The following is a 19,927-nucleotide window of genomic DNA, read 5'->3' on the forward strand; positions in this document are numbered from 1 at the left end:
GGGACTGGTGTAGTAAACACTACAGTGTTAAAATAGAAGGTCCTCACTTTGATTTTTTGGTGATTTCTGGTATTTCTGTCCAGTAATGACTGAATGTAGAACCATTGTGGTTTTTCTAGAATGCTTGTTCTAATATTTCAAGTACCTTAAGTTGCCTATAATTTCTATTTTGGTAGTAACTTACTCTAGGTGTTAAAGCATTTTTTTTCCCTGTATATAGACTCTTAAGTATTGGCTTTTTAGAAGTGAAAGTATTTATTAATCTGATCACAGTTTTAATTTATTATATTTAGACAAGTTTATTTTAAGAATGACTGTATTAAAGTGTGGCAGAATAAATGAACTTTGGATTGAAATAAAGAACACCCCTCACCCCCCTGCCATGAAATAAATTACACTATTTTGGAGTGTTATGAAATTATTTAGATAATTTAGATTATTTAGTACAGAGGGGTCTGGAAATACTAGAAAACAGTTGACAGTAATTTACTGACCAGATCTTTGATTATTAAATCTGTTCTTTTCTTAGGTGCATGCAGATCCAGGACTTTGGGTTATTTTATTTTATTTTTTTTAATTGAATAACCTATATCTTGCTGATCAAGAAACCAGATTTGAGTAATCTTTTCTTTTTTTTTTTCTTCATCATTGGAACAGCACAGTAGTGGCTCCCTGTTCACTTTAGTAAGTATTACTTTGAAAATAATACTGAGCTTGCCTAAAATCTTGTGGGCTTTCGCTGTATTTGAGCTGGTGTATTTGCTGAAAGAGAAGTGACACTGGTAAGGATTCTGATGGTGTGATTTCTTTCCTGAAGGGAGTGGGAGCTTCGTTTTCAAAATGGTAAGAGATGAATTGGTGAAAATTGGAAAGAAAGGGACAAAATAAGGGTTAGAATGTGTGTTTAAGACACCAATGAAGACAAGCTTACAAAAATAAGCTTTCTTTGTATCAGTGACTGGAGAAACTTTTTTTTTCCTATTTATAAGTGAATAATTTTGTAACTAGAGATATGGTCTTCTAGTGGTTTAAAATCGAATATTGTTTCAAGCTTCCATTCTGAGATGTGTTTATGAAAGCTCATTTTGACTGAAAAGGTTTTGCGATCATAGCTATATTGACAGGACAGAGATCAATGCTATTCTTTATTTTATCAGTTCAAGTGAAATACAATTAGGACTGGTTGAAGAATGTAGTCCTGTGGCCTTATGTGCCTTCATTAGTAGGCTTGTCTTTGATCATGTAGTAAATTTATGCTGGTATTAGACATGTCAAATTCCATTTTCCTAAAAAAGCTAGAGTTTGTGTTAACTGCCTTTGTATTTTTTTTAAAATGAAAAGAACTGGCCTGAATGTCAAGGTTAACTCCCTTGGAATAAAACGATATGGCTTTTCATTACTACAGAAACGAGAATAAGAGACTACTTTGTGTTACAATCAACGAACTTGTTCCTCAGGTTAACCCCTTTAATGTCTTTGCTTTTACTTGTTTGTTTTTTTTTCTAGATGTCAGTTTGCTGCTAATGGGTGTAAGTAAATTAGATGTCTTGTACAGAAAGCTTCTCCTCACTAAACTTTTCATCAGAGGATGGGGAAAGCCAGAGGATCTGAAAAGGTGACTTGTTAAAAAATAACAGCATGAAGAGCATTTTATAAAAAAAGAAACAAACAAACAACAAACCACCAAACAACACAACACTTGAATTACCGACAATTGTTACTATCCTGTATTAAAAAAAAAAAATGTACTAGGTTTGTTTTATTCAGGAAATCATGTATTTCCATACCAAGAGAAGAACTGGATTTTAAACAAGTCTTAATGGGTTTTGCTAAATATTTTGTGTTTAAAGAGGCTCTTTTTGAGAGAGTATGTGTGTGTCCAATTACATTTTTCACTTATGCATGTATAATAACATATTTTAACCAGCATCTCTGAAAAGTGTTGTCTAAGAATAAAACTTGGCAAATTTTTGCAGGGGAATTGTACTTTTTAACATTAGAGGACCTTGCTAGCTTTCTGTAACTTCTGAGTAATAATGACCTTTGAAAGTATGAGATATAGTCAGAAGTTTCTCTCATAGCCCAAAATAGTAAACTTTTTTCTTATTTTCAAGACATCTAAAAACAATGAAAGTACCTTTTAAATTTTTAATTTGTTCATTTTTATTAGTTATCTTCAAGAGTAATACCTGGAAGTTGAGCAGTTGCATTTTGTAAGTTTAAAAATTAAGTGACTGAATATGTTCTGCATCTAATAAGCTATTTCTTATGTATTTGAAAATCAATAAAGAAAATTTCAGACTAAAAATACTGAAAGAAAATTGTTTGCTGTGGATCCCAGTGGTGTTACTTGGGTTGTTTTTAAGTCCAAGTGAAGTCTTGGTTAGCTTCACAACATCTCATCTTGAAATGGTACTTAGATTGCTTTGTATCTCTTTTTTCCCTTGATCTTTATCTTAAGTAGCAGACTTTCCTGCAAAATGAGAATGTTGGATTTTAAAAATGTTTAGTTTACTTTTGTTGGAGTAGTTAAAAAAAATGTGGGTTTTGATTTGATTGGAGCATTTCTGTATTCTGGTGTGTATGTGTGTATCTGAAACGGGACATTTTGATGTTTTCAAAATCTTCTCTTAAAAACATTTAGATTCTTGGTGAGACATGATGAAGTTTCACTCCCTGATCCTCACCTCCCCCCAGCGCAATTGCTATACAGGGGAACTTCTGGCTAATTCTACTGTTAGCTATTGCAATACTAGGCAATGCTCTTTCTTCTCTTGCATGGGTTCTGTAAGGGTAATTACACTAATGTTAAACAGCAATGAAGCAGCATTGCTGTTAGTAATAATAGTATCAGCTATGGCTTTTCCTTTTTCATAGGGTGGGAGAAAAACCTCTCACATAAGAGGTCTGCTGATCTGAGAAGTGAGTTAATTTGTTGTGTGTATTGCCCCTGAATGGGAAGAAGATGAGCTGTTCCCCAGCAGCATGGCTTCACTTGGATCAAGAAGGAAGAATACCACCTCCTCCTGATTCACTGGCTAGTGGGAGGAGGGAGTACCACTCCCTAGGATGCATGCCCTGGCATGCTGGAAACAGTGTCAGTGTTTGTTTGTTTTTTTAACTGATCACTGTGCAGATCCATTAGAAGGAGTAATTACATTTCTTATACTTAAAGCATTAACAGATTGACTGATATTACAGACCACCCTGCCTAGATGTAATCTGAAGTTTTATGTGCACACCCTTGATGTGATGAGTGGTGATATTCTAATGCTTTGTCCTCAACTCATTAGCAAAAGTTAAAATTCCTCAACACATACAAGATATAGCCTTCAGTATACTCCTAACTGCAGAGGAAATACTTAAATGCAGTATTTTTAGAGGATTTAATGTCAATAAAACATCTCTAACTTTCTACACTCATGTCTGATACCTTTAGCCTTATTTGCTCAAATATTTCACGCATTTGCTGTTCTGCACAAGAAAAGCAAAGGTTATATATAGTAGGGCTATTTTTGATGTGGTGGTAAACTGGATTTTCTTTCCATCCCTTTGGTTTCTTTTTCTTTGATGTTGGAAAGGTGGACAGATCAGTCACGTTATACTACTGTTCTGTATTTTTCACTCAAGTCTGCTGTTTTAGTTGGTCAGGTAGTATCTTCGTGTGTATTTACAACGTGTCAGAATGAGCAAGTTATTCTTAGCATAGAGTGTTGAAGATTGAGAGCCAGTCCAAATCCCTATCTGAAACAAAGCTAACTTCATAGCTCAAGTCACTTGTCACCTCATCCATTTGAGTTTTGAAAGTCCCTTGAGGATGGAGAATATTCATGATTTTCCCTGGGCAATCTTTTCCAGTGTTTAACCACTACCATTGTGAAAAAATCCTTAACCATGTTCCAGTAGAAATTTTCTTATGTGGCAACATGCAGCCATTGCCTCTTGTTCTCTCAGTGTATATCTCTGAGAAGAGTCTTGTTTCATCTCTGTAAGACTCTGCAGCACATTTAGGTAGCAGAAGAAAGCAATTAGGTTTGCCCCTTGGCCTTCTGTTCTCTTGACCTTCTGGCTGCCCTCTTGTTAAATGCAAAGGATGTGCCATTGGTCTACATAGCTGTACAAGTGTGCTGCTAACTTGTGTTCAGTTTGCTGTCCACCAAAAATCCCATGGCTTTTCCTGCAGAGCTGCTGCCTCTGTGGGAAGTTCCTAGCCTGAATTGTTTCATGGGGCTATGCTCTCTTAGATGCAAGATTTTGCAGTTTTAGTTGAGCTTTAGAATATTTGTTGACCTGTTCCTCCAGCTCATCCAGGTCGCTCTGACTGTTCACCCAGCTTTCCATCTATCAAGCTCATCTTCCAGTTTGTGTTATTCATGATCTTCACTAAATGCTGCTAGTAACTTGCTTCCAGCTAGGCCTCAGATCACTGGCAACTACACTTTGATGTTGGCGGTCTAGCCTGTTCTTCACTTATTCAGTCCCTATCATCCCAATGTGGCTACAGGGATGTGCAAGTGTGATTTGGCCCTGAAAAATGATGGAAGTTTTCAAAATATCAGGTGTAAAATACTACTTAAAAGCTGTGCAACTGCAAGCAATATACTTTACTTTTTTTTTTTTAACTTAAAAACATTATTACATACCTATGCTATGGTAGCCTGATGAATCTGTAAATGCAAAGCTGGGTTCATAACTTTTATTTTCTTTGTGGCTTACTGTAGCTCCTCAAATTTATATACATCTATCTATATATAGTATCTTCTCTTTTTTTTTTTTTAGATTATAAGTTGAATCTTCTCTATTTGTTTCCTTTCAACAGAATATTTGAATTCAGAAAGATTATTGGAAACAGGGAAAAATGCCAGACGCTGGTTTCAAAAGATTATCCAGTGTTCATTGACAAGGTACTTAAAAGCAAGAGATGATGCAGTTTAACTAAATTTATTTTCCTGATGGTGTACAAACGTAAAAATCGACTTAGTACTTACCAGGCTGTTTTTACAGGATAGAGTAGTTGAATCTTGATGTCATATACGTACCTTTTCCTGATATTTGATGTTATAACAGTATGACTTGCTCCTGGGATTGGCAACTGAGGACTCAAGTTGAGGAGTACACAGAGATAGGGTGATGAATGCACCTCAGACAAAATTGAGTTAGCTTTTGCTGATCACCAGTCTTCTAACAGGTGGCATTAACTGACTTTGCAGGTGCTCCCAGTTGCTCTGTATCAAGAAAAGGGCATTAGAATTTTTCTGTGAAGGAATAAGTGGTGAAGCTGTAGAGGCAAAAGAAACCAGTGTCATATGGGTTGTGAAAAGGAGGCCTTGTGCTTGCAAGCGAGGTATAGAGGCAGAAGTAATCATTGCCCTGAAGGCTTTTCAGTCTAGAAAGTGTGAATAGGTGGTCAGAAATGAAGAGCAGCTCTAAAGTAAAGTAAATGCACTGGTGGTCAATGGTGTGGCAAGCTAAATACTTGAACAGTTTGCTGGCGTTTTGTTTTGGTTTTGTTTTGGTTTTTTTTTTTTTTAATTAGGCTTCTGTGGACAGAATTAGGAATCTCAATGGTAAAAATGTGAAATGAGGTTGGAAGGGATGGGAAAATAAGCAGTCTACTAGCAGAGAATGGAAGGAAACTGAAAGAATAAAGCAGTGGGTCTGCAGATACTATTTTATTTTTTCCCAGCAATACCATAGCTGGGGGGTTGGATGTCAGATTGTAAAGCTCAAAATACGCTCAAAACTTAGCATGCGTTATTGAAGTTATTTAAAATGGGACAGCATTACAGATTATTCCTTGATTCCTTTAATAGGTCATTTAATAAAAGGAAAGCTTGAAACAAATGTTTTGACTGTGTTGATACAGGTGTATATACACATTCTGTATTTGAAATACACCTCAGCTTTGGTTTTTTTTAAATTATGTTTTTATCCTACAACAAATTCTTCTACTTTAAGAGTTCATACTGGTGTTTGGCTTTCAGAGCAAGTTAAAACAGTGACATGAAATTTAATATACTGCTATCATCCCATTCTCTCTGTAGGTTGAGGAGCAATCTGACTGTAAAATCCTTGAGGGGCACTTCATTTCCCCGTTGGCTCATTATGTCCCAGGTATCCTGCCAGTCGAATCTCTTGTGGCAAGGTAGGAGAAACCAAGTGGTATCTCCTTTCTGAAACTAGTACTGCAGAGAAATAAGAATGATCTGTAATTAGCTTTATTGTGAAGCTAATTTATTGTAATACAAATCATCTGTAAAATATCTCAAACTGGTTTTTGTACTAATGTGTTGAAATAGATTTTGACCTTCGAAGTGAAAATAAATCTTATTGTTGTAATAGTTTAATGTGTGTATAAAAATTTTTTTTTTTTGAGTGCAGGAATCATATTGCACAAAGCTGTGGAATACTCTGTTGGGTTTTTTTAATTATTTGATGTTGGTTGTTTTTTTCGAAATGAGCAGGATGCTGGAAGTGAAGTATACTATAGCCAGGACAGTAGTTGTTAGTTTCATACATAGCAGGAGAAGCTGTTAATATAACACCTTTCTTTCGTATAGTATTTGAAGGAACCATTCCAGCCTTCCATTTACATTGAATACAAAAATATTGTATGTGTACTAAAGCAGTAAGTTAATGTAATTATAGCAAGAGAATCTGGTGTCTTTCTTACTAGGCAAGCCAAAAAACCCCCAGACATCCTCACAGAAAGCTGATCATCAGAAGACAGCTAATGGCATTTTTGCTGGTTTGACGCTAAGACTACTTTGCAGTTGAGGAGTGGATTTGGAAAGGGAGTATAATTTCTGTTTGCTTTTAGTTTTGAGCTAAACTTTCTTGATTAATTTTTTTCCAAGCTTTGTTTAATAACTGAAAAATTAAATATAAAATTTTGACAATGACAGTATCAACTTGAGCTGACAATCTTACCAATGTTACTGGTTGATGTTTTTATGTGTACTTAAAGGTGTCACACTAAGGAATGTCAGAAAAAGTTTTATAGTCAAAATACCAGTTCTCTCTCTTCCACCTCTCCATTGGTCTACTAACATTATTGGACTAATTAGTACCATACTGGAAAAATGCAGTATACAGATTGCTTCTTTATCTGTGTTTTCTTACAGTTAACAGTCAAGTGATCCTAACTGTTATATTGGACAGTATTGCTATAGTATTGAAATGCTCTGCAAATTTCTTTTAAGATCATCATGCATTGTGTGAATATTTTTTTCCGAAGTGTAGCACTGTTTTAGGTAACAGTGCTCCACCTTGTGGGGAAAGTACTAGTGGCTTAGAAGTGATTTATTTTTTTTTTCCCCAGTAGTTGGACTGTAAATAACTTGAGTAGCAGCAGAAGTAATTAAGTGATCCATGTTGGGTGTATAGAATAGTTTCATGCTTTGAGTTTTGTTTTTTGGGGGGTTTTTTTTGGTGTTTTTTATTAAATATATTGCCCATCTTAATCTTCAGTTTCGGCTGTTGTGCCCTCAGGAGAAAAATAGCAATGCTGCCTAGTTGTTTAGGCTGCTCTTCATCTGAAGTTCCATTTTTCTGCTCTGCAGAATTTAAGTTCTGATGATGAGGTAGTGGTCTTTTTAAGGAAAATGATCTTTCAGCTTGGCTTCTTTTATTGTTTGACATTTATTCTGTCCTACTTTTGGTTTCTTCTCTTTGCTGGATGTGTTTATGAAAAATGATATTGCTGAATTGCTGGCAGTTTGTCTGTATGGGTCACAAAAATATTCTGTCTTCTTTTTTTCCCTTAGCTTAATTTCTGTGGTGCAGCTTGTAAATAGATATACTTACTTTGCTAAAATAGTTGCTTGTTTCTCATAGATTTCAGTTCATCATACCCAGAAGATGGAATAGCAAGCACAGACCTGTGTGCATTCATTTAGCTGGCACTGGAGATCATGTGAGTATGTAAAATGTACAATTAATTGCTATTGAGAAATTAAATAATCAGTTTTTATCTTAATATATGTTTATACATCTTATATTTAGCACTTCTGGAGGAGACGCACATTAATGGCACGCCCAATGATTAAAGAAGCCTGTATGGCTTCCTTGTTGCTTGAAAATCCTTATTATATCCTTTTGTGGAAAGCAAGATACTTATCCTCAACATTATGTCCAGAAGGTAGAAGTCTTATCACACTGGTGTAATGTCTGCTTTGTGGATCAATTTCCAGTGGACTTTTTCGGTGGATAGAAGCAAAGAGCTTAGTGTGACCATTGTGTGAAACACGATGTGGAACACAGTTAATATAATGTGCTACTTTTACATCAAGTATTGCTTTTCTGATTCTTTTGAAAATGTCTGCTACAACTTCTTACTGTAGTCATGAGAGTAAAAATTCTGATGTGAATCTGTGCTGATCAAATTCCTGATATGATCCATCCAACTGTGGCAGAGTGAAAACTATGCATTCATTTTATATCACACTCTGTGACTTTTAAATGTATTAATGACAGAAAAGAAAGTTGCCTCTCCTGCCTTCCCTTCACAAATGCAACCTTTTGGTACCTCAGGTATTTTTGAGAAATTTACTGATGCCATTTAAGACTTGTTTTTTTGTTTTGTTTTGTTTTGTTTTTTTAAAAAAAAGGTTAAGTTCTGTCCTGTCATCAACTTCTTAGTAACTTCTGTAACACTGTTATCCTGTTTTGTTAAATAGGATCTCTGGTTACACTTTTTTTCTACCCATATACCTGACAAAAGTAAAATCCTGTGTTGCAAACTACATCATCAAGCTACATTTAACTGATTTAGCTCCAGATAAATATTTGGATTTTAAGTTCCAAATTTAATTTAATCAATGCTATTTATGTGATTTATTTAATTTCATTTGCTTTATTTTCTATTTTGTCAATGTTTATACTTTCTTTAACTTGAGATTTCTACATGGCTGTAGAAAACCCAAGGATCAATTGTAAGTATTTCTGTTACATTCATGGACACTCTTTTTGAAATGCCACACTTTTTTTTTTTTCAAGAGGCTCAAAGTATTAAAAACCTTAATAGCTTAGTAAGAAAAAAAATCCCAAGCATGGACCACTTGTAACCTGCTAATGTGAAATTGTCTTCCTTTTGCTGGACTGCTTTGCCATCTTTTTTTGTGTTACAAGACCACAGTGACCAGGAAAGTTTGCCTAAGATGAGCTTGCAGTATAGAGTGAGATGGGTGTGAATGCAAGCAAGTATCAATTTATTTTCCAATTCACAGCTCTGCATGTACAAATGCTACAATTGCATCTCAGTCAACTGTGAATAATCTTTGCGCAGATAGTGTATTTTCCTGCCGGTACTGCTAAGATTTTGCTTTTCCAAGATATTTTTAAGGGGACCACAGTCAGACAGGTCAATACATTTGGTGTTGCTTGTTTGTTTGTCAGTGGAAACTATTCAGTATTTTACAACACTTGGCTCCCTCAGTCAGTTTCTTACATGTGAATTTAGAAGCCTAATTAGGCAGTACTGGGTTTTTTTGCTTTTTACATTTTCTGAACTGCTGGAGTATAAACGGAATTCAACAGGATATGTGTCTGAGGCAAAGCTGTGGTTTTAGTCTACCAATATTTATTAAAGTCCAAATATGAGTTGGTGTTTTAATCCTTTTTAATTCTACCTCAGACATTTAACATGAGTAGAAGACTCATAGAAGGTGATTTATATTTTAAAGCTGAAATTCTTCAAACCTGTCCATATTAGGACTTCAGGAGCAGTGTCCCACACAACAATATTTTAGATTTTCTAGATTTTATTTCGATTTCAGCTTTTGTATTTCCTAAATAAAAAAGCTTTAAAAAATTGCCCATAAGGCGAAAATTTTAATTAAAAAAATAGTTTCTATTTTTTTTAAAGCAGATGCTGAATTTTATTTATTTTTACAGAAGAACCACTTTTTTAAAAAGAAGGAAACTGCCTAAACGTACATATGTATATATTATTATTGCATTTAGAAGTGTAATATTATAGGAAAGTGACAGGACAGTGTGTGCTGAAATACATCCACTGATGAGTTTTTTCCAGTTATTGGCAAACTGATGCAGAAGAATAAATTAAATAATTTGGCGTGGATATTTCTAACTCCACTGTCAGTTGTTTAGCTTGAGAACTTAGTATATGCATGATGTATAGAAGGGTTTTTTGAAAAGGTGGTGCTCAGTCTAATACCCCAACCAGTAATTGTTGTTCTTCAATTCAAAGTTACAAAGCAGCAGCAGTGGTTTTAGTTAATATTCTAGTAACAGTGTTTAATAAATAAAGCAGCTGGAGAGAGCTGAGGAAACTCTCATAACAAAGCTGTAGGAAAGAATTGCATTAGCCTGTAAATACTGCTCTGCAGCAGCTGGTGTTTTTTCTCTTGTGACATGCACAGTAAGCTTTGTCCTTGTGCTTCAAGGTGTCTCAAATGTGATTGTGTGCTGGCAGAAGAGGACAGTAGCCCTTTGTAACCTGACTCTGTGATACTGAAAAAACACAGCCCCTTTCCCCAAATTAGAGGTGTATTAATTGCTTTGTAAAATACTTTATTTTTTAAAAACTTTTTGAGATTTCCTCTGATGGTCCAGCTGAATAGCTTTCTACTTTATTTTTTCTTCTGTTTAATACTTTGCAGTACACTATATGAATTTCTCAGTACCGTCACAAACTTCCCACTCTGCAGTTTCAGTCTTACAGTGACACTGATGAGTGCTTCCAAAACAGATGTACTGATTGCTCTTCAAATATTTTGTGCAATTTTTCAGTGATGTAAAACAGGTAAATAATTAAAAAAAAAGGGGAAAAAAAAAGAAAAGGAAAAAAAGGATTGTTTTTGCAAATGAAATATTGTGTATCTCTAGTACTGTATCACTTTTATTCTATTTTTAAAAGATCTGTTATTAATTTTGAGGACAGGAGATTACTACTAATGAGATTCTAATGTTGGTAGTACCTCTTTCTTGAAGACTAGGCCATCAGTGATATTACATTAGAAATTTAGCAGGTGTCTATTTCTAGTCCTGATTTAGATGAAAAAGTACAAAGGTCAGAGAATCCAGACTTGCTTTTTTCTCCTGTTGAATCAACAGGAGTTCAGCTCCAAAATTCTTGGGAATGTGAAGCCTTTGTATGAAAGTACGTATAGAATGATGAGAACTGTCAAAACCTAATCTTGGAAAATAAATCCTGTGTTTTCCTTTTCTGGCGAGAAAAGACGGTCATGTTTAAAAAATGTCTCGGACCTGTTTGTGATGGGAGGAGCTCTTGTTCTAGAATCAGCAGCTCTTTTGCACTGGCTAGAGAGAGAAGGCTATGGACCACTAGGGATGACTGGAATATCCATGGGAGGACATGTAAGCTTTTATGTTTCCTGTTCAGTAATTTTTGTTTTAACGTCTCGTTTGATCATTGAGCATGCAGAAATAATTTGTTTTATGGTGTTCCTCTGAGAAGTACTTTAAATTGAACATTTAGAGTCATGAGAAACAAATTGTTGGCAATTTTCATGTTATGTGGTGCTGAATTAGTATAATACTCAATAAGTACTGATAAATCGTAGAGCCCTTTGTCAGCCATCTCCTGACAGGCTTACTAAGAATATAAACTTCTCATATAATTACACTTTTTTTTTTCCACAAGAAGCAGGGGGAGAAATCTTTTCTGAAAGAAGTTGTGTACTGATTAATTGCTAGTTCTCCTTCTTTTACTTCATTGTTCTTGGTTAACTTTTGTGTTCATATGCACTGTACAAAATGCTTACTCTAAGCATATTGCAATTGAGATGACTTTTGGTGTCAGTTCAGTTCTCATCTTTTTTCAATCATTGGTATTGATTAGAGAAGATTTCTGTGGTGAGGTGGATAACATTTTGTGTATGACACTACGTATTCAAACCTAAACAGCAGTGTTTTAGTAAGATGCTTGAAAGACTAACACAAAGTTAAAATATTGCTGCTTGTGTCTCTACAGATAGCCATTGATCTGTGAGACATAGGTACAGAGCTTATTAAAACAACATAGCTTAGTTTTGTTGATCCTTGTTCGTTTGTTGTTAGGAGCTAAGCAAATAATGTTGGTAATGGTGGTGTCTACTGAAAAGAAAATAATTTTCCCCTAAAGCACAATTTTATAACTCTAAATGTAAATGTACAAAGCACCTTCAATTTCCACAAACATCACCTTGCTGAAAAAACTTCTGTGTTAAACATAACTTCTCTGTCTTATTTTAAGTTGGATTAGAGTTCTCAAACTGGTATATGCACCAGTAACCATGCAGGTCACTGCAAATGCTGTGCAAAAGCTATGGGAGTAACTCAGTACTGTGTCCCATACCAATGGTCATACACGGCATGGATATAGGAGGAGGCAAGATCTGAGTGAAATTGGAAACTCCTTTGAAACTTTTTTTTCTTAGACCAGAAAGATACATTTCTGGCTAGTCCTGACTTATAGGAGTTCTGGTACAATTTAAAACCAGGACAATAAATAATATTTTATGTTGATCATCTTCAGAATGTGTTTTACAACAGAAGGTAGGTAGCATTAATTCAGTTCTACTGATGAGGAGAGCTGGAACTAAGAAGAAAGAAGTCAGTCTTTCAGGCTATCGGAATGTGAATATGTGGTATTCTTGCCACTTTTTGTTAATAAAAAATAATTATAGTAGAATTATAGTTCTTTTTTTCATAATCCATTTATTAGAACATCTGGCACAGACATGGGGTATTTTGTTTTGGGGAATTTACACCATTGTTCCATACAGAGCAATAAAATAGAAGTTGGCAAGAACATAGGGAAGTTCTGTATGTTGAGTTTCTTTGCTTTGTTTTGTTGGTTTTTTTGTGTGTTTTTTTGCCTTAGGATAAACATGATATTAATGAAAATATGTTCTGAAAACTGAAGTAATAATTTGAACTTTAAAGGACAGAAGAGTCCATTCAACATGCTGAATTACTTCACCACATTTTGTTTCCAATATACAAATTGAAAAAGTATAGGATTTCAAATAGTCCTTCTTGTAGATTGCCTTCATTTTGTCTTGAAATAAGCTTGCAAGAGCTTGATGAAAAGACTTTATAGATGTTTTTCATGGATTTAAACAACTAAAATCCATTCAGCCTTGAAATTAGTCCAGAACAATATTTACTGTTAAGGGAAATGACTGAAGAATAGGCTGTATCTTCTAAATATGTGAAAGTATATCCAACTGTCACAGTTGTTAACTGCTCTGGCACTGTGTATTTGCTTGATACTGTATAAACAAGTAAATTGAAGGTGAGAGAGTTCTTTTTACCATCTTGTGAATTGAATATTAAAATATGTAATAAGTGCATTTCATTCTAGATGGCTTCACTGGCAGTGACAAACTGGCCTAAACCATTACCATTGATTCCATGTCTTTCCTGGTCAACAGCTTCTGCAGTCTTTACTACGGTAATTAACGTATTTTTGTTAATACACTATAATGTAATCAGATATGTACGTTAAAGGCTTTGGGTTGGCCACATTCACCTTTTCAGTTAGAGCATTTCATCACCCTTGGGCCTCTATTAGTGACAAAACCCACCCTGCCTGCTGAGGATATATGGCACATGATAAGGAGGGTATTTTGGAGCTACTTCAGTGGGCCGTGTATTAATTAGGAGCTGAGGTTGGTTTGTGGGACAGTGATTAGAGTCCTGGTCTGAATGTAGGAAGGTGAGGAAGCAAGTCATAAAAACACATGTTCTTCTGGTCAAAGCTTGACTTAAATAGTTGTGTGATAATGCTGCTACTGCCGTGAGGGGTACCTGTTTTCACTACTGCTGCTGGGGTAGGTGAATGAGGTATCACAGAATGTTAGGAGTTGGAAGGGACCTCTGAAGATCATCCAGTCCAACTTCCCTGCCAGAGCAGGGTCACCTGGACTAGGTCGCACAGGAACGCGCCCAGGTGGGTTTTGAATGTCTCCAGAGAAGGAGACTCCACAGCCTCTCTGGGCAGCCTGTTCCAGTGCTCTGGCACCCTCACAGTAAAAATGTTTCTTCTTATGTTCACATGGAGCTTCCTACACTCCAGCTTGTACCCATTGCCCCTTGTCCTATCATTGGCTATCAAATGGAGAATGGCTTTGACACCCATCATTGGTTTACCTGAGTCTTGATATGTGTAAACCCTAAGTGAGACTGTGTTCTGCTCTTTTTTCACTTTGTTGTTGTATGTGTTTTTAAAGGGAAGTGGATTTCTGTGCCCTATGTTATAATATGTGCTTATGCATTGATTCCAATAATTGTAAGGGTTATCTGGGAACTTGGGCAGAAGTCCACTAGAAAAATGAAGTCACAAAGAAGGACAGATAAATTTCCTCTATATGTTGTTATTTTAGAATTATTTCTGGGTTTTACTGTGTACTGGATGCTTGTGTTTATAATCTCAGGGTGTGTTGAGCAAGGCAGTGAACTGGAGAGAGCTAGAGAAACAGTATTTTACGCAAACTGTTTATGAAGAAGAAATCATTCAAATGCTTGAATACTGTGGAGTAAGTATATTTTATTTTTTCCTATTTGCTAATATTTACATATACAAGTCTAGCAAATAATGTAACTTCTTTTTACTTCCAGTAGAAGTAGCCAATTGTTAGCTAAAATGATTGCTTGTTGTTTCCTTACGCTTTTGATAAATTTGGAAGGAAAACCCTCTGAAAAACAGAAGTTAATATTTTGGTTGTATAATGTGTGTTAAGTATAGCCCTTACTACATGTTTTTGTCCATGACCAAACTTAGTGTAATCTGCTGAATATATTCAAAACATCAAAACTGTGTATAATGTTTCCCAGTATCTGGCTTTATATTCTGGAAAGCCAGTAGCCTGGCGTATAAATATAAAAACATGATTTGTTGTCCTTTGGAGCAATTACTTCCAAATATTCAATTCTGTAGAATATTTTTAATATGTAGCAACATTAAATTGCTTTTCTAGTTTGCTTACTACTGTTTCCATGTGTGATGCTAGCCCTCCCTCAGCTTTAGACATTCATTGCACAGGCAGCTGGGATAAACATGAGGTAGAGCTTTTGTAATTAGCTTCTTGCTCTCTATGAAATGTAATTTATTGTCTGCATATTTTTTTTGCTTTCTTTTTGATTTTTTTTTTGACTAAGGTTGAGAGACTTTTCCCTAGGAGAATTTTGTTGCCTCAGTTTTCTTCTAGATTGGAGTGATAACTGTTTGAGAATTGTTTGTTGCAATGCTGTCTTCTAGCCAATTCTAATAAATAACTTTTTTCCTAAGATTCTTTGCTTTGTGACAGTCCTTTTTCAAATATCTTATGACAGGAGAAGAAGGGCTGGGGCAAAGATAGTTACTTAGGCACTTGGTATTTTTAAGTAAGATACGTTCCAGGAACACTGATGGAGCAGGCAAAATTAAAAGAAGAAACATTTCAAGACATTCAGCTTGTGTCTTCGTAGTATTTAGAGGCAGTAGATTTTTCAGTCCTAAACCTAACATTAAACCTGGTCATATATGTTTATTGCTATTGCCTATCTTTCATCATGCTTTGAAAAACTGCTATAAATGTTTATTTTTTAATACTTTGCCAAAGAACATTACTGCTCTTTTGCGAGTGGAAAAAATTTGAGAAATGCATAGCTTTATTGAGTTATTTGCTCAGAAATTTAAGCTTATATGACCACAATTATAAATTCAAAGTTTAATATAGAATTAAAACCAGACAAACTCCTGTATCATAAACTACCATATATAAGCACTGCATTTTTTAAGCTGAGAGAGATGTAGAATTAAATTATCAAGAGGTTATGATGATCAGGATTAACTGAGTCACATGCAGGCTGAAAATAACAAGTACTGTGAACAGTGTTGTTTGTATCTTTTTTCTTTTTCTTTTTTTTTCTCTTTTTTTTTTTAAAATATTGAGTTGATCTTAAAAATAAATTAACCAACTGGTTTAAAGGAGAAACCCCTAATAAGTGACCTGTTCTCTTTGTTTAGACGGATTCTTTCAAGATGGGACAAGACTTTGTTAAAAACTTCCCTGACGGTGTAGACAGTCTGGAAGATGTGGATGTGACTTCCAGAATGTTCAGCCTTGGTTCCTCAAATGAGACTGATAAAGAAGCTGTTCACAGCTTTACCACAAATGAAAGTGCTCTAAGTGCCTCCTCAGAACAACTTTTAATACAAGATGCCTCTAAAATGCAGTGCATAAATCAAAGATTTTCAACCAGTAGCAATAGCAGTAAAAACTTAAATAGCCAACAGGGACACTGGATAAATAGAAGAAGAAAGAGTGACACCTTACAAAGAGAGTCATTAAGGTTCATGAAAGGAGTAATGGATGAATGCACCCATGTAGCTAACTTCTCAGGTATGTATTTATTTGTTTTAATGTGTAGTTTGGAAAACTGAATAAAATACCTTACCTTCATTCTCCATTGTGTAAACTTACTGGCATCTTAGCTGAAATATGAAATTATCTTGAGTGTTATTCAGTAGCGTATATTTACCACTCCATTTCCTAATTGTTTTTGTTTCTTCTTAGTGGCCAACTGATGATAAAGGGAATTAAAAATTTGCCTTTCAGTATCTTTGCTCATTTTTTCTCTGCCCTTATTGTGGCTACTTTCAGATGTGAGTTATTTATTTGTATTATTTAAAAGAACAAAACATCTGTGTGATGTGAGTAGTATTTTCAGATAGAAAGTAACATACATAACTGAGAACCAAGCTTGAATGATGCTTTTAGACGAGTGTGACCAGTAAAAATACACAGAGGACTTTCTGGGACAATGTAATCTGGTGCAGTCTAGTTTTCCAAAACAGGCATAGCATATAGAGGAAGCCTCAAATCTGGTGAACTTGGGTTTCTTGGTGCCTCAAACAAATCCCTTTCAACGGCCCACTTGGAGGCAAGGCAAACAAGTAATTTGTCCCTGGATCTGATTGAAGGGGTTTTGCTACAGTGAGGGTTTGGAATTGCTTTTGTGGAAGTCCATTCAGACAAAATGAACTGTGGATATACCTGCTGAGGACTCTCAACATGTTGTAGAACATACTTTGACTGCAGATAGCTTTCTGACAGAGTTGTCTTTGAATGTCAAAAACAGTATTGTTACTGAGACCCTGTGCCATCTCGGGTTTGAATTCAGGCATTCAGTGGTCCACTTGTAAATGATTAAAAAAAAAAATCTAAAGATTTCTACACTAGCATAGACCTCTTGACTTTGAAAATGTCTTCGATCACTGCTAGCCAGGGGAGTTTCTTGGCAAATAACAGAGAAGTGCCTTCCTTAATGCTTTAGAAGTTATTTCTGTAGACGGGAAAAAAGCCTGCAAACTTTATTCTGAGTACATTCTTGTTTATTTCAACACTTATCCAGGTATCACTTTGCTACAGCATTGACTTTTCTTGAAACTTAAGAGGATCTGTAATCCTAATGCACTTGTCAGTGTGATGTAGTCCTTCATATTAATTGTCTCCCAGGTCTCTTCATGCTCTGGGAGACCTTGCATCCCCTCTCAGGGTACCCTTGGAGTGCGTCTAGAGAGGAGGTTCAGAAAATCTGCCTAGCATTAAGATTTTATGGAAAATTGAATGTAAGACTAGAATATATCTTAGCATTGCATGTACATGATCTAATATGTATGAAAGGAGAAGATCCTAATTATATGTCACACCTCATTTTCAAATATTTTGGCTGGTCCCTATTTACTATACCACATTCTTTGTGAAGAGAGAACTGTTCCGTGCTCATTATAATTCTGATGCTACTTTTCAGTATCATTTTGGTGTTATTCCTCTTACTAATCAGATGGGTGCAATTCTGTTTATGAGTAGTAAGTATATGTAACCATATGTTGGGATTTTTATGTTGTAACTAAAACATGTAAGAATCAGAAAAGAAAATGAATATACACTGCAGTTTCTGTCTGACCTCTCATTAAAAGTTGTCTTTTTTCCTCCCCATGAGGAAAAAACATATACAAACCTTCTACTCTGATGAATTTCAAATGTCTCCTAGTTCTTTTCACTGATTTAAAAAAAAAAATAAAAATCTGGGAGAACTGACCTGAATGTTATACAGCTTTGTTGATAAGAGGAAAAGCAATGCTCCTGTCATTCCTCAAAGACCTGTGAAGTTTTCTGTTTTAAGGAAGGGAAGGGAATTGATTAGTTTGGTTTTTCTACCGATGGCCTCACTACTGTAATGTCAAAATAAATTCTACTTGAGAATTTAGAAAACACAATTTTATTAAAGCTTAGAATAATTTAAATTTATTTAGCAACAGAGCGCATCTTTACAACAGAAATCTCAGCTGAAGTGTTTCTATTTTTTACCTCAGATGAATTCCATTTTTATTTGTTTTTCCTTTAGTTCCAGTTGACCCAAGTTTAATCATAGTTGTACAAGCTAAGGAGGATGCATATATTCCTCGAACTGGGGTTCGCAGTCTTCAGGAAATCTGGCCTGGATGTGAAATTAGGTATCTGAATGGAGGTCATGTCAGTGCCTACCTCTTCAAACAGGGACTCTTTAGGTAAGGTATACAGGAAAGTTTAAAAAAACTGAGAACTTAAAATCATAATTTTGAGACATGTAATTTTTCTTCTAAAAGCAAGTCTATAATTACTCCAAAGCGACAAATAACTCGCTTTTCAAAGCAGTATTTGTTATCTGATCTCAATTAATTTAAAAAGAATGTCAGCATTTCCATTTTATGAGCAAAGCTGAGGCACAACATTGCTCAGATAGTTCAGTAAGCCAATAGCAAGAGAATTGTCCTTCTCACTCCTCTTTTCCTCTAAAAGCTTTTACTTAGTTTGTTCACTGGACACTAGAAAGTATTTCTTAGGCAGTGACTGCTTATGTTGTATTATGCAGCTGTTGTCTTTTTGCAAATGTTGACTTCCGAGAATTCAAAAAACACATAAATGAAGATAAAAATTAAAATAAGCTTGACTGCAGATGAGTAGTACTTGCATGAATTCTTGGCTTAGTAACTCTAGGTGCTGACTTTCTGAAGACAGTTATATAAATCAGTTATATAAATGCAGCTCCTTAGTTAAATACTTGTGCTGTTAGTTTTAAAACATAAGGAATTATGAAGAGTTTACATCCCATTTAGGAAGTCTAAGCAACAAAAAGGAATAGCAATATGTTGGGTCAAGGTATGCTAACCACTAGCATATTGCTATTTAAAACTTCAGCCTTACTTGATGTTATGACAATGGCTCAAAAATTAAAGATTATGCATGTCTCTCTGACCCATTTCCTGACATGTTTGAGTAGAAAACTCCTGATCCATTAACATTTGCACTTGTATTGAAGTTGGTAAATAGTCCCACTCATTTCTGAAGCGTAAATTACTGGATTGAAGCTAGACATCCCAGAAATACGGAGAAAAGAATGCCTAATATCACATTTTTATTGAACACCGTTTTGAAATTATGATAGCTTTGTAAATACATGGAAATAAGTCACTTATATCTGCCCTTTCCCAAATTATACAAATAATCTTTTTTTGTTTATTTTAGACAAGCGATTTATGATGCATTTGACCGCTTTCTTCAGAAATATGCAGTTTAAAAGTCTTCATAATGCATTCAAACTGATCTCATTTGTACTTTCATTTACTGGAACTCATATTTGGAAAACAAGCCTCTTACAACATTGAGTAGATGGTCCCTGACTTTGACTGTTGTAGGTAAAAATTATCAAAAATGGTGAAGTACCAGCATTACTTTCATTTCAACCACATGCCATTCTGGCATACTTGCTTCAGCTTTACATGTGAAAAAGCAACGGCAGCTTTTTATTAGTGCATGAATGGTTCATGGACTTCATGTTTAATCACATTGTGTATTCGTTTAATTCTGAATAAATTCTGAATAAATTCTGAATTTAGCTGGCCTTGAAAACAGACCAATCTAAGTATTGAAAG

At 35.1% G+C, this 19,927-nt stretch overlaps 1 protein-coding gene across 1 annotated transcript; it reads left to right on the forward strand.

Moving 5' to 3' along the window:
- The first annotated feature begins 1,523 nt into the window (after positions 1–1,523).
- On the forward strand, positions 1,524–19,572 carry LOC104541277 (chromosome unknown open reading frame, human C4orf29). The gene is made up of 12 exons (XM_010185288.1): positions 1,524–1,615; positions 4,820–4,904; positions 6,045–6,145; positions 7,837–7,915; positions 8,005–8,089; positions 8,906–8,933; positions 11,202–11,340; positions 13,331–13,420; positions 14,403–14,504; positions 15,977–16,352; positions 18,361–18,523; positions 19,521–19,572. The coding sequence occupies exons 1-12, from the start codon at positions 1,524–1,526 to the stop codon at positions 19,570–19,572; spliced, it is 1,392 nt and encodes a 463-aa protein (XP_010183590.1).
- The last annotated feature ends 355 nt before the right edge of the window (positions 19,573–19,927 follow it).

This window comes from Mesitornis unicolor, unplaced genomic scaffold (assembly GCF_000695765.1).
Source record: "Mesitornis unicolor isolate BGI_N332 unplaced genomic scaffold, ASM69576v1 scaffold43015, whole genome shotgun sequence".
Classification (NCBI taxonomy): Eukaryota; Metazoa; Chordata; class Aves; order Mesitornithiformes; family Mesitornithidae; genus Mesitornis; species Mesitornis unicolor.

Coding starts and splice junctions, on each gene's coding strand:
- LOC104541277 (XM_010185288.1), top strand. CDS start 1,524: ATGGGTGTAAGTAAATTAGATGTCTTGTACAGAAAGCTTCTCCTCACT. Junction 8,934..11,201: donor AGAAAACCCAAGGATCAATT/GTAAGTATTTCT, acceptor TGGCGAGAAAAG/ACGGTCATGTTTAAAAAATG. Junction 14,505..15,976: donor AAATGCTTGAATACTGTGGA/GTAAGTATATTT, acceptor CTCTTTGTTTAG/ACGGATTCTTTCAAGATGGG.